The 15,465-nt window shown below is 36.7% G+C and overlaps 1 protein-coding gene across 1 annotated transcript in view; it reads right to left on the reverse strand.

Annotated features, from left to right (window-relative positions):
• UTRN (utrophin) overlaps positions 1-15,465 on the reverse strand; it is a gene marked incomplete at both ends in the record, with an annotated part of 425,527 nt that overhangs the window by 352,430 nt on the left and 57,632 nt on the right. The window contains 7 exons of the mRNA XM_084229017.1: positions 856-1,056; positions 6,104-6,264; positions 6,929-7,044; positions 9,590-9,762; positions 11,400-11,492; positions 11,828-11,905; positions 13,120-13,212. Coding sequence (XP_084085143.1) covers positions 856-1,056; positions 6,104-6,264; positions 6,929-7,044; positions 9,590-9,762; positions 11,400-11,492; positions 11,828-11,905; positions 13,120-13,212 — 915 coding nt within the window. The remainder of the gene's footprint in view (positions 1-855; positions 1,057-6,103; positions 6,265-6,928; positions 7,045-9,589; positions 9,763-11,399; positions 11,493-11,827; positions 11,906-13,119; positions 13,213-15,465) is intronic.

Raw genomic sequence — 15,465 nt, forward strand, 5'->3', positions numbered from 1 at the left:
AAAAATACCTTAAAAAATTGTTAATGCCTAACCATCGATGCTGCAGAAAAGGGTACTAGCCTAGTGAAGTGCAAATAAAGTACACTTTGATCCGGTTTTTTAAATACTGAATATAAGAAATAAGCACCTGGCCTGGGTAAAAAAGGGAACTAATCAAAGAGGACAATGCTATACATGAGGAAACTAGGTATTTTTAAGTAAATTTTAAATAATGCTACTGACAGATCATGACATGGAATTAAAAGAAAAGATAATAAATAAACCCCATGATCACCAAAGGATTACTAACATTTCTAGTATTTTCAGACCAATACAGCACAAAAAAACTGTCAGTGAGCATATGGACACCCAAAAAACTGCTTAGTCAGACAGAAATCTCCACATAATCAAATGCACCTCACTGCAAAATAATATAACCTCAAATTAGCAGGAAGCTTTCATGATAAAACTGTACAGGAACACAGGATATGACATTTGCATAATCATACAATAAATAAAAATAAGCACTTCTTGGAGAACATTCAAGACCTAAAGACTTGGTATATTGATTAGCTATTTTGTGTTTTAACTATAACAATACACTTTAGAAATGGGAAGTTCTATGCACTGATTCTTGTCTGTGGCTGCACAGAACATACAAATTACAGTAAGATTAAAATCCGAAATTTAATTCCAAAGCACAATCACACATGTCAATTTATAACAAAGCCCCATTTAAATATCATGACTCCTACAATATGCCATGACTTTTCTGTGGAGCAGCGTTCAGTAAATGACAAAACCCAAAGAACAGCCCCTGATAAGACACAGGCACCACAGTGGGTCTATCTGGCTCAGCAGCTACAGATTATTTACTTCGTGGGTGGCAAACTGGTCTTTGACTTCTTCAACGTTGTCAGAAATGTCATCCTGCTCCTCGAAAGTGTCCTCAGCAGAAAGCAGCCAGGTCAGCACTTCCTCCAGGGCTATCTGATAGCTGTCCAGATCCATGTCCACCTCGGTGACAGTGCTGGGGGTTTCAGCTCGAGGACTATCATGCTCATCCTGTCCTGAGCTCTACAAAAACAAATCCAGGAAAACCCACAGCGTCATGAAGAAGGAAAGGTGTTCAACAAAACACACCATACAGAGAGTCTAAGGCAGGCACCACGCGTCATGGGCGGCCCAGGACTCAGGTGACCATGTCACGAAGAAGCTGGGAGGTATTTACTCAGTGTGCCCAGAGGGGACAGTACCAAGGGGCCTGCACTGGGGGGTTCTGAACCCATGGAAATTCTAATAAAGTTAGAGAGCGAGCGAAATAACCTAGATGAGTCACCTCTGAACAAATATGAAGTGGCAATTAGCAATGTTACAAATTCCACAGACCAACTTCTAAGAGATGCTTTTTGCGTTCACCAAGTGCTAACATGAGAAAGTTTCACAGAAGCTCTGTAACGTGCTGGGCCTTGAAGGGTGGATATAATTTAAGGAAAAAGAGACAGAGATCAGAATTCTGCTTTGATTCTGAGTTAAACTGCTTTTACTGGGTTGCATTTAGTGTTGTATTTTAGAAAAAGGAAGACGGATACACGTGCAGGCTGTTGAACTGAAGGCAATATTTTTTTCGAGGAGTTACCCGCTAGATAACTTGCTAGTCTTTATATTTAAAGAACAAATGCATATTTATTATAACTCAATAGGATAAATTAATCTCAAGCTCTTTCTAAGCAATGAAGCATTTTCTTAAATACTTTGGAACGTTATAATCAAATCAAAGTCTCTCATTCTCGTATTCCCTTTCAAAGCAAAACTTTTTGAATATTTGCCTACAATAACATTTCCATCGACAAATCCACTTTTCTAGCATCATCTTTAGAGTAACCATGTAATTAACCAACAAACTAGAACAGTTTTTAAATAATGGGGGTTAGGACAATAACACCAGAACTGACCAATCAAACCCGGAGATCTGGGTCGCCATGTTTCTTGCTTAGATTCCCAGTTGCATTCCGGACAACCACACCCCACTCTCTCAAGCATTCCTTCCCTGCTTCCGTAACACCACACTGGATTTCCCCCTAATTCAACGGCATTCGCGAACAGGTAAGTAAGGAATCTCCTCAAAACTAAGTCCTGGGCCCTTTCTTCCTCTCTCCATATACCTTGCCTGAGTGATCTCACCCATTCCCATTGGATTTGAAGAATCTTCTATATCTTCAGGCATTTATCTTTCCATTTCTTGTGCCAAACTCCAAACTCCTATGTCCAACTACTTTACCTTCTTCACTTCAGTATCCCAGCTATATCAATTCATACTTATATTTCAACCCTTCCTTTTCTCTCCAAACCATTCCTTCTAAAGCTTCTCCCTCTCAGTAAAGAGCTCTTCAAAACACTTCATTCCTCCAGCTAAAATCAAGAGAGTTAGCCTTGTTTTCTCTCTTTCATTCCCATATTTATCACAAATCGAGTCCAATTCCTGCCTTGAAAATTTATCTCAAATCCATACAAACCTTTCCATTTCCACAACCACCTATATCACAGTCACCACAGCCTGTTCACCACTGTCTTTACTTCCCCACATTGCCAGCCATGCTCCTGCCTCCACAATCCACTTCTCACACAGCAGTCAGAATGACCCCGGGGCAATGTGATCACATCATAAGATTTCCCTGCTTAAAACCCTTCACTGCTTTTCTAGTGCTCCTCTGATACAATTTAAAATCTTAACACAGCTTACAAAAGCACTGTGACAGCAAGAGCAGAGTGAGCTGGTGAGTGAGTGAGTGGTGTGTATAGGGTTGTATTTCAATAAGTTAATCAGGGGAAACATCTCTCAAAAAGTTCCATTAAAAAGAAGAAAGGAGATACGTGTGAAGCTAATGTGCGAAGAAGTATTTTATAAAGAGGAACACACATATACAGCAATCTTGGGGAAAAGACCGTAGGGCAGTGGCCTGAGCTGACTCGTGGAAGTAGGAGGGACTCGTGCGCTATGAGAAGATGATATCTATAATTAGTGTAAAGGCTGGGACAAAAAGAAAAACACAGAAAAGAAATTTGGGAATAAAGGACTTATAAAATGAATCGGGAAGCACACTGTTGAAACACTGGATAATTAAGAAATAGGAGGTGCCAAACACAGAAAAGGAAAAAAATAAGCTAAGTTCTAGACCCAAAATCCCAAAAATACTGAGCCAAAATAATCCTGGAGATCATTTAGAACCAATGCTCTATAGTCTCATGATGATATCTGAGAACTAGGAAGGTGAGTGACCAGCAAAGTCACTTAAGCTAGGCACTAGGATTTACCAGGTAGGGGAAAAGGGCATATTTAAATGCAAATGTTCAGAAGGTATTAACTAAAACACATGATAAAACTTTCAACTGGGAGATTAATTTAAAGAATAATGCAGGAATTATTTGCTGACCACCTAATGCTGCGAAGCACAGGTTTATAGTCAGAGCAAGAGAGGAAACTGGCTACAAGAGATCACTGGAAACACTGGATGGCGAACTCTGTCAAAGAATAAATGATCAAAACTGCACCACATTTTATTTCTTAAATTAACTTAATTCAACCTCTAAGGTACTAATGAATGCAGGCAAAGGAAAAGGTTAATGTTAATACACTTGCTGTTAATCAAACAGCAAATGGCTTTGGCAATTCTTATCATGACACCCTAAGCCCCAGAGAGAATGATTATTTTATCTACACATTATGAAAGGCAAATGAAATCTCCTTCTTTTTTAAGAGACAATGGACTTAACTATAAGAAGTCAAATATCCATCTTTCCAACAAAAGGAGCCTCCAATACAATAAAGAAATGAGTCTAAAACCAAAAGGCAAACCCAGAAGATTATCTGAGCCACACAGGCAGGATAATAACTCCACTACCAAAGACAAATGCTTCTCAGCATTTTCTCAATCAGTATAAAATATTAGGACTTTCCGTCGGCATCACTTGATTTTTGAAACTTCTCAAAAGAGCTTTAAGCTCACAATCTAGACCAATCTCTTACCTACTTTTCCTCTCTAAATCATGCTATTTTAAAAAAAAATGGAGAAAATAATAAGACTGGTCTCTATGACCCAAAGAAAATATGTAATAATAAGTTCTGAACCTTGGAGAAAAAAAAAAAATGTTATGCCAATTTCGGGCCATTATCATTACCTGAGAATTAACTAACATTTTTAAAAAGGAACTGCTGAATGAGAATGAATGATAATGCCAAAAAAAAAAATAAGACGGAAAAATTATAATAATAGCTGCTGCTTATTGAGTGCTTATTAACATCATTTGAGACACTTTGAATTCATTATCTTTATGAAGTAGGTGTTTTTATCTAGATTTTTCAGATTAAACTAAGGTTGAAGAGTAACCAGTCCAAAAGGAGTTGCAACAGGATGAAGCTTAAGCCTCAGGGTACAAGTTTCCTGCTTCTCCAAAATGTATTTCATATCAGTTTGAAACCTATGTGCATCTTTTGGCTGTTTGGTTGCTAAAATGTTAAAGTTTTAAAATGAACTTTGTAGAATGAACTTTTAAGGTCTCATCCAACTATTAAGCATCTCTCACATATGAATGAAGAGAACTGGTTGCACTAACACAGAATAAAATAAAATATAAGCTGATCTAGTCAGGATAACACGGTAAAAAAAAAAAATTCATGACTTTGTATCTTCTGGGGAAAAGAAAAACTTATTATATCCTGATGAATAAAACCATGGTAAGCCCTTAAGTAAAAAGCACACCAAGCAGCACACTGTTAATTATTCCCCTAAAAGAAAGGGAAAATAAAAGTTATATTTTGATAGCCCTTGTGAGAATATAATGGTAAATAATATTAATAATAATAATAATAAAGCTTTTGTGTGGCAAAAAAGAGAAAATTAGTACTTAGAACAAAATTAGGCTAACATGAGAAAAACCATCTCTACCACATGACAACAATGATAAAAGATGGCAAACAAGTAAGGGGGCAAGTCAGCATGATCTGAGCCCTAGATCCGATGCCAGCCATCCTGTGTGAAATAATTATTTCCCTTTCAGTAAATCGCTGTGACGGCATCCCTTACGCACGCATGTGACCCATGATGGTATGCTAACTGACAAACAACCTCTCCTATCTATGTAAGCTGAGAAGCCAAGACAGTCCCTCTCAGGAGGAAACCCCTCTCCAAAGAGGAAATGCAAATGGTCAACAGGCACATGAAAAAATGTTCAACATCCCTTATTATCAGGGAAATGCAAATCAAAACCACATTGAGATACCACCTTACAAGAGTGAGAATGGCACATAAAAAAACAAGCAACAACAAATGTTGGTGAGGATGTGGTGAAAAAGGAACTCTCCTACATTGCTGGTGGGAGTGCAAACTGGTCCAATCACTATGGAGAGCTGTGTGGAGTTTCCTCAGTCTACTAAAAAATGGAGCTGCCATACGACCCTGCAATTCCACTCCCAGGGATCTACCTAAAGGACACAAAAACAATGATTCAAAAGAACACCTGTACCCCTATGTTTATTGCAGCACAATTTACAATAGGCAAAACCTGGAAGCAACCCAAATACCCCAAAATAGATGACTGGATCAAGAAGATGTGGCATATATACACAATGGAATATTATTCAGCAATCAAAAAAGATAAACTCATACCATTTGGAGCAATGTGGATGGAGCTAGAAGGAATTATGCTCAGTGAAATAAGCCAGAAGGAAGAAGAAAAATATCTATGATTTCACTATAGGAGGAATATAGAGGAACCAAATAAGACATCAGTGTAAATAAAATAGTAACAATACAAAACACCACAAAACAAAAACAGACAACTATAAATCAGAGACATCCTGCAGGGGAGGAGGCAGGAGAGAGATCAGAGGGAGGGAGGGAGGAGCACAGGGGACTAAGGTGATGGTGCACGGGTGCATTGGTGAAGGAAACTCTATGGGGACTACACCTGAGGGGGTAGGGGGAGCAAATATTGCTTAAAAATGAACAATGTAAAAATAAAACAAAATAATAATAATAATAATAATAAATTAAGTGTTTTTATCTAGTACATCAGAGAAAACAAATATGGCAAGTCAAACATCTAGACAAAACTTCACCTGTACCTGTATACTGACGTCTCCTTCCTCACATTCTTTCTTGTATTTCCTTGGCAGAGTCTCTACTTCACGGATAGCATCTATAGTGACCTGCTGAGGCAGCACCTCAAACAAAGATGTTAAATACATAATTATGGATTTCTTGTCAGGAAGCTGAACAGCAACATCTAAAAGTGGAAGAAAACAAGAACCAGCTTAAATTAGATGTCCAAAATATGTGAATTGCTCAATAGAACATATAAAATAACTGTCTTTAGTAGCCATAAACAACACTAGTAAATAATCTATGCAATGCCATAGCTCATTAAATTATTTACAATAATAATAAGAGACAAAATCAAAGGTGCGTATTTTTACTCAATATCTATTACTTTTAAAACTTCCCTAAAGACTCCCCCAAAGTGCTCAAAGATAAAGTACCATTTAAGATGACTTTTTCTCATGTTATAAAAATAGGTCTAGAATTCAATCCTGCAATATTTGCAAATAAAATTTTCATATCATATGCAAGAAGTTTATGTAAGAATGCCTTTTAGTTAATTAAATGAAATGCTGAACTGGTTGCATAAAAAATACATTTTCCAAGCATTTTGAATCTTACACAGGTATTATAGTTTTCTACAATGATGTAATTAAATTTTTATCAGATCCAACAAATTGTCACAAAATGTTTAGCCGAAAGTACCAATAGCTTGTCTATAATAAAATGACTTACACCTATTATTCAACAACAACAAAACTTCCTCAATTCTAGAAAGAAAAAAAAACTGCTTTTCAAGTGTTCAATATTGTAAAGCAAAATCAAGATCGAAGTAAAATACTGAACAATACCTTCAGGATCTAACAGCTTTTCAATTCCCAAATAAGTTTGAGCCTTGTTAAAGGCATGTTCGAGTCTCTCAATTGGGGACATTTCAACAACACTATCCCAGCTGAAGAGATCAGGTCTGAAATCACCATGCAAATAAAATGCAATGAAGATGAATCATTAAAAAAACAAAGTAGTTATGGTTATAATCTAATACTTTTTACTTTTAAATTTTTTGTGCATTAAAAATGGTTATCTTCTATACCACAAAGACATCAAATTTATAATATCTTAAAATAATTCACAAATATGAAAACAACAGGTAATACATTCTAAGCTTCTTTTGTTGGCTAAAAGAGAAACCACTAAAAGACTAGAAATAGTATGTAATACTTTGCAAAGAGTAAAAGAGAAAAATGGGAGGAGGAATTGATCAATACAAGACAAGAAAGAAAAAAAAGATATAGAAAATGTAAAAGAAAAGATCAAGGTAAGTAGTAAAACTGAAACTAAAAGCATCGATTATCACAATCAACGTTAATGGACTAAAATCTCCAGTTAGAAGCTATGTTTAGCAGAAGAGAAAAGCCATCTCTAATCTCTTCAGGGGATAAACCTAAAACAAAGGTTGGGACTTCCAAGCACCCACCTACATAGAAATATTGTCTAGTGTTTCACTGCTATGTTGATTTTCTTTAAATGCCACAACAGGCCATAACCGTTGCTTTAACTTACCTAAAAATGATCATTTTCTTTGCTGTTTGATCATTTCTATTTATTCTTGCCATTTCTGCCATCTGACATTGGCCTCCCACATTGCTCCCTTTTACCCCCTCAACTCCTCCTCTGAGCTCAACTCCTGTAATTCCCCCCAATTCATACCACTGGGCCCTCTAGCCTCCCCCACACCAGGAAACTCCCTCTCCTCTTGTCTGATGTATTTTTTCAGCATATTTCCCATTTCTATATGCTACACAATTTAAATGTTAATTCTTATTTATGTCTTCCTATTTCTGTTGGAACAAACTTCAAGAGGACTAGTATTTTTGCCTGTTTTGTTCTATGCTATATTACACCCTGTAGCTAACATATAGGAGGCACTCCACAAATACTTGCAGAACCAATGAGTAAAGGTAAAAAGGCACTGGCTAACATTCACATTTTCTGATGATATTTCATAATCAACCAGGAACAGAAAGCAACCTCCTTAAACTGATCAAGGAGAAATGGAAGATTGGGTGTGGAGTGCTTTCACCAGATAAAAAGTATATTGAAAGAGCTACCACAAGCATCAATCTTACGGTCAAACGCTAAAATCATATCTATCCTTTTTTTTAAATTCATCTATTTATGCATACAAGAACTGGGGTACAGGCCAGAGGTGTGGAGGGTGAGAGGATTCACCAGAGACAGAGTGGGGAACAGAACAGGCAGATCTACTGAAATACACTGCTGAGGGGAGCAACAGGCAAGTCAGGAGAGGTCTGGTGTGCCATGTAGGTCTCCTCCTGGGCTGGGGATTGAACTCATGCTGCAGTGGCTGCTGATAGCTTCATAGGTTGTGTCTTAACACCTTGCACCACCAGGGAGGCCCCAAAATCATACCTTTCTTAAGAATAAAACATTAATTACTCACTATCACCAATTCAAATCAATAAGGACAAAAAGGGGCAAATGAAAAGAAAAAGAATAGAAATAAAACTATTGTGATGCATATACACTTTACTCAAAAAATCTACAGAAACAAACTAAAAATTTGTAAGAATTTAACAAATTTCCAGATATTAGATATGGAAAAGTCAACTGTATTTTTATATATCAGCAAAGAACTTACAGGAAACAAATGAGACAATAATTTATAATAGCAATAAAACATATTACAAATTTTGCCTTTCACATTTAAATCCTTGATTCATCTAGAATCCATTTTTTAGTACAATGAGGTAAAGATGCAATTCACTTATCACATGTGGTGTTAGTTGTACCGTCTACATATTAATCTACAGTATCCGTTCATTCGTCTATTCAGCTTTCCTTTCTGTTGGAAATATTTCTGAGCCCCCAATTCTGTTAGGTTGACCTAAATATATGTGATACTACCATTCTTCTATGTCAGAAACAGTCAAAAAAATTGGTAATTTTGTGTGGTTCATACTGCTATATTAGTATACTTATTTATAGCACTACATAGTCTGAATTAGTACAGCCTCATAATTGATTTTGGTTTGGTTAGTAAGTACTTCAGCTTGGTTCTTCATTCCCAGGAGTATTCTGGTTCTTCTTGGGTCTTCGGTCTTTTATATAATTAGAACGGGTTTGGAAGTTTCATGAAAAAAAAATCATATGTCCATTTGTAATTGAGATTGCATTGAATTTATAGAGTTTTCCTGTTGGTATGAGAATAAAAAGTAACAATTTTTTGTCTGTGAATGCTGAATGAGTGGGATAAACTATGTGGACTATTTTAATTTTTTAAATTATTAATATGTACAAGGTGCCAAGGATTGCATGGCAACATTCAGGTCCTGTGGAAATGAAAGATTTGTCCTAATGTTTTGGTTGAGCCCATGCAGGGAGGAGAGCAGGGCTCTTGGGGAAGCAGCTCTAGGAAGAAGCAGGAAGGGGAAGACAGAAGAGGAAAGTCAAATCTGGAAGGCCCATGACTAAGGAGAATCATGTCTCACTTATGTCGGTGGAGCAGGGCATTGAAGGCGAGTCCATCTGTCCAGCTGGTAGTGAAGTTGAGGACGTTGACCTGGCTGTACGGCCTGGTGGACTGGCGTACCCAGCTCAGCAGAATCTTCTCGCTATTGGTCTGCTGTAGATCTGACATGATGTCCTTCATGACATCCTTCACCTATGCAAGAGAAACCACGTCTGTCTGTAACTTACAACCATTACGGAAACCCAGTCCTTGAATAAGTAATGTTACATTAATTATTATGGTTCACTGGTATTCAGGTATTTACTATGTCAAATTTTCCTTTAAACACTGGAGAGATGAGTACATTTTAAAACATTTGCTTTGGTGTACTAGGACTCAGAGGTGATTTTTAATGCACCTCTATAGTATTTTCTGTATCTTAAGCAATAATTAAGCTAAATTTGGTTACAATAAACATTGCTTTCATTGACACATAAAAGTAATATTTTAATGCTATATGTTTATAAAGATCTTTTAATAAGAAGAAAATTTAATTTTTATTTTCTATAAAAATGAGGACAAGAGGAAGAACATCTGACTATAAAATCAAAAAATGAAGTAACTTTCCTGATGACAATAGCAATTATAATCTGGAACAAATATTTTCTATTAATCTAAAGTAGTACATGTTTTAATAAGGTGTTCTAAGAATAATAAAGAATAGATATTAGACATATCAAAAGGCCCCAACTTAAGAGACCTTGTGTGGGCCAAATCTAGGAAAATTTGAGTAACAAAATAAATGATAGTAAAAGATTACAATCTACTAAATAATTAAAAATCCATGAGTATACTAATGGATGGATGGATGCATGGATGCATGTATGCATGCATGCATGGAGATGGCCAAACAGAAAATGACAAACAACTAATGAAAAGGAGCTCTTCCTTTGTAAATAAAAGCCAGTTAATAAATGTAAAAGGAATGATGTCATTTCCAGATTACAGGAGACTAAAGAGTCATGACAATAAATGTAATGCATGATCTTGTATTTTTTTTCTATAAGGTATTTTATTTTTATTTTCCTGATTTTAATAGCTATATATTTGTTAGCATATAACTATCACATTGTATCATAACTGTGTTCATATTGATATTATAATAGTATACATTTGATATTACAGTATACTGTAGGGGAATGATTTCTTCTAGAAAATGCACGTTGAAGTATTTCAACAAAGAGAGATTGAACACAGAAATGCAGACAACTCTTAACATTTGGAGAATCTGAGTCAAAGGTATCCAGGAATTCTTTAGCTGTTTTTGCAACTGTGTTATGCCAAAAATCATTTCTATTTTTTAAAAGCTATCTTTTTCCTATGCCAGGAAAACAGGCTGGCTCTTCAGTCCCTTCCACTCCAAATTGTCACGATTTGAATTGTGTGCCCTCAAATCCACATGTTGAAATCCTGACCTCCCCACCCCCCAGAACCTTGTAATGTGAATGTATTGGGAGATAAGGACTTTGCAGAGGTAATTAAGGTGAAATAAGATCACAGGGGTTGGTCCTAACCCAATATGGCTGTATCTTGGTATAAGAAAGGGAGAGTAAAATCCAACCACACAGACCAAGGGAAGAGCGTGTGAGGAAGGACAGAGGACAGAAGTGATGATCTACAAGCCATGCAGACACCTTGATGTCAGATTTCTAGCCTCCAGAATGGTGAGGAAATTAATTTCTATTGTGGAAGCCACCCATTGTAGCATTCTGTGACGGCAGCCCTAAGAAACTAGAATCCAGATAGAATGGTTTCAGTTTCTATTAAGAAGTAGTTGAAAATGTCCCCACCTGCCAGTGCAAAATGATGCTCCAAAGTAGTCCCAGAGTCAGCTTGGGGTTTCCATCTACAATGTCGGTTCCTCCGATATTCACTAAGTCCACCTGTTAAAATGAAAAAATGGCTTAAGACAATTACACCACAGACACCCAGGTTTATGCTTTAACATATTTGGCAAGCAATAAAAGTTAAAAACAAGAGAAATTGCATTTTAGAGAATTACACTTGAATCTCAAAAATCCATTATTTATAAAATAGCTCAACAAAGTAATCAGAAAAGATACAACTGTTCCTTTTCACATAGAAATGGTTCAATACTTCTCACGAAAATAATGTTCCCAAAAACCACTTGACACCATTACACAGAGCAGGTGGCCAGTTTGACAATAAATAAACCCGAGGGCACCAAACACCCCCAAATGTCACATCACCAACTTACATTGTTCTGATGTAAGACCTGCAGCACTCTGTTGACATTATTTAAAGCATGTACCCTTGTGGAACCACGTTCCTTTGGCTAGAAAACAAAACACAAAGTCAAATAAGATGGACAAGCTCCACAAGGCTGACACACCGCCACTGACATGGACACAGCACAGTAGCACAGAATACAAACCCCTCTGTGCCAGGAGCTCTGGCCAGTTTCTCAGGTCACTATGGAGGCTAGTGTTGACAGGATGCAAATTGCCTCCCTAACAGCATCTTAAGATAGTCGTTCTCAAGCTTGCCTGCCACTGGCATCTCCTAGAGAGGTCGGTAAAAATGCCAAAATCGTTGTTATGACACTATTCTGTCTGGAGTATATTATGGGTTTAGAATTTTTAAGAGATTTCCTTAGTTATTCTAATGCACAAGCAAGTTTGAAAATAAATGTTCAGGGCAAACCTTCTTTTATCTAAATTGCTCTGGACACAGAAAGATGTAGAAGTCATGTCAACTGCACACTGCTCTAATGTGCACAAAGCCGGGAGGACTTAGCGGTGCCACCCTAGGTTCCAGTGAGCACTGCAACAACCCACTGGAAAAGCAGGTATTGCTACCTGGAGGAAGGTGATCTGGGCCACTTCTCTCTGCCTCACTGGCCAGAGAATCTTATCTGAGAAAGAGATCAGCCTCTCCTACCCATGCCCACCCACCACCTGGAAGTCAAAAGAGAGAAAACAATACCCCACACTTTGGCAAGAAAGAAATTCATCTTTAAGAGTGCATCTCGCTCTACCTTTTATAGTAATTCTACCTCTAGTGTTAAAGCTTGTACCCATAAAATACATATTCTTTATTAGTACAGTGAGTATAGATTACCTTACAGGTAAAGTAATAGAACTCAACTTGAAGGAAAAAAAAAACACAAAGATAATACTGAAAACTTTAAATAAAAGTAAATGCATAGCTTTTAACAACTATTTTTTTAAATATTTGTTAAACAGCATATAAACATGTTTATCTCTATACTTTCTACTATTCAAAGCATTATGCCCTCTTTATTATCCTTTCTTCTTTGCAATTCTCTGCTGGGTTGTCTAAGAGTAATAGACAGTTAAAGTAATTTTACTCTTGATAAAAAATAGAGCCCACAAGAAAATCTGTATTGCTCTATCAAAGTATTCCTTGCAACATTTATAAACATATGTTCCTGATTCAGCCTTTACAATGAAAATACCCCAGAGAAGTTTCAAGTGTCAGCTGCAAAAACAGTCCATCAGCCTAGTTTTCAAAGATGATACTTCTTACCAGTGATGTGCCCGTAAGACCTTCTAGAAGATCCAGTAGCTTCCTTCCATCTTTGAGGTCTGTGAACATATCACTGATGGGTGGTTTCCCACTCTGTAAAAGAAAAATATTGATTAGTTCAGCAGCAGACACTCTGACATATGTGGCAAAGTAATTAATGTTTTCATTTATCCAATTAAAAGTTCTGGATAATCACCAGACTATTCAATTTGCTTTGTATGGAAAGAACAAATACAAATACAGAGAACTTTAAAATCTCATAACAATTGTCTCATTCTAAAAGATTTAAGTTGTATTATTTCACAGAGCAAATAAAGCTGTAGTTAATGTCAACATGCCCTGGATGTGGTATATATTTCTGAAAAGGAATGATGAAAAAATGCATTTAAAATATAAATGAGTGTGAACACCTGGAAGAGCAGGTATGAATTCTTATTCCATCACCACGCTTCACATGCCCAGTATGATGATGTCTTTTGGCATTTCTAGTACAGGCATAGTTCATTTCATCATCAACTTTAGCTTTCAGGGGCTAGAGCTATATTTCTTGCTATTAATTTCTGAATAATCAGATATTCTGACTCTGTGTCTAAACTCAGTACTAGTCTGGTATTTTGAATGACACAGTTTATAGAATACCTGAACTCTTGTCCCTGACATATCTAAATAGCAACAATATCCACTGATAAACATACTGGCTAGTGGTAGTAAATGCACACCACTCACAAGCAGATACTTTGCTCTGTGTATGTGTGTGTGTGTGATGTGATGGCGGAACAGGGCTCTCAGTCCACAGAAAAACCAGGAAACCTCAGTTTTAATCCCAGTTCGACCATTAACTACCCAGTAAACTTAAATGAGCTTTTGACCTCTTCCTAAATCACAGGTTATTGTAAAAATCAAGTAATTGAGTGTAAATGGTAGAACCTATAAAACACAATGTATAATTATGTTGTATCAAATTATTTCCTTCTCATATGAAATCTCCATAGAGTAACAGTCCTAGTTCATGTCAATAACAAAAATATTTCAGAAATATTATTTTACCTTCTTCCATTCTTGCTTTAAGAAACTATATTCAATTAGCCATATGAAGGAAAGTTTACCTTGAGCTTGAAATGAAGGAGAGGGAAGGAATTTATTCTTAAATTTCCAAAAATTTGTGTTTTCTCGAAAAAGAAATTTTCTTCCTCTCCTGATTTCTTACATTGTGAATTAAACATATAGTCGACTAGCGGTTTGCATTATGTGACTTTTCCATAGTTCACATACTCTAAATGAGGGGACATATGGTAAAGTTTTCACCACAGAATCAAGAAAGAATAAACTGACCCATTTGTATCTGAAGCAGCTGGTTTTCTACTCGCAGCTGCCATTTTGGTGAGCAGCCCCCGCATCTGAGACACACAGATTGTCTCCATCTATCACAATAAGAAAGCAGGTTTGCATGATATGGGAGACATATTCCGGAGGCACTTCAGAAGTTTCTCCCACATCAGAGGCTTCCTACCTCCAAGAGTGAAAGCAAAGGCAGAAGAGACCCTCGTGAGGTACTACCTCTTACCTTCCTCCTCTCAAAACCAAAGTATACATCAACAAATTGGCCACCAAATAACCAGATCCCCATTGGGGAAGAGTTGAGCAACTCTGATCTCAGACATAGTGAAGAGACAAAAGTAAAGTTCACAGGAGGAACAAATGAGGATATCTTAGGAAAATATGAATGACAGTAATTTCTGGGAGGTACTTCCCTCTTCTCAACTCCAGTATCTGTTTTCAAAAAAATAAACAAATGACCAGAAATAGCATAATATAAGGTAAATATAAATACTAGTCTATATGACACATAATCATGAATGTCCATCAGAGACCTCACTGTAGACAAGAAGTTTCCTGCCAACCACTCAACTTCGGAGAAGTTACTGGTCCCTCCTGCATCTATTTGCTCATCTGTTAGAAAGGAAAGCTCTACACAATGTATTTCTTACTAAGATTAAGTCCTGTAGGTATTTTTTGGCATTGTTTTGTTTTTGTTTTCTTCTGCCAAGCAATTTACATAATCAAAGACAAAACTGTTCACTGGATCTAGTGGTGGGACGTTGGGAAGACAGCATAGAAAAATACAAATTATTGTGGGGAAAAAGAAAAAAAAACAGTAAGATGGCAGATGTTGAATAAATGGATGCTACTAACTCTCACTCACATCACAAGCAAAACTTTAGTGTTTTCTACTGTCATGAAAGTGCCATAAAATTCCCACAGTGTCTGAGGTAAAAAAGCAAGTTCTGAACCTGAGGGCATGTTAGCGTCAATTCAGAGAGAAAGCGCTCTCAAGTCTCAAATTCA

This window comes from Talpa europaea (genome assembly GCF_964194135.1).
Source record: "Talpa europaea genome assembly, chromosome: 2".
Classification (NCBI taxonomy): Eukaryota; Metazoa; Chordata; class Mammalia; order Eulipotyphla; family Talpidae; genus Talpa; species Talpa europaea.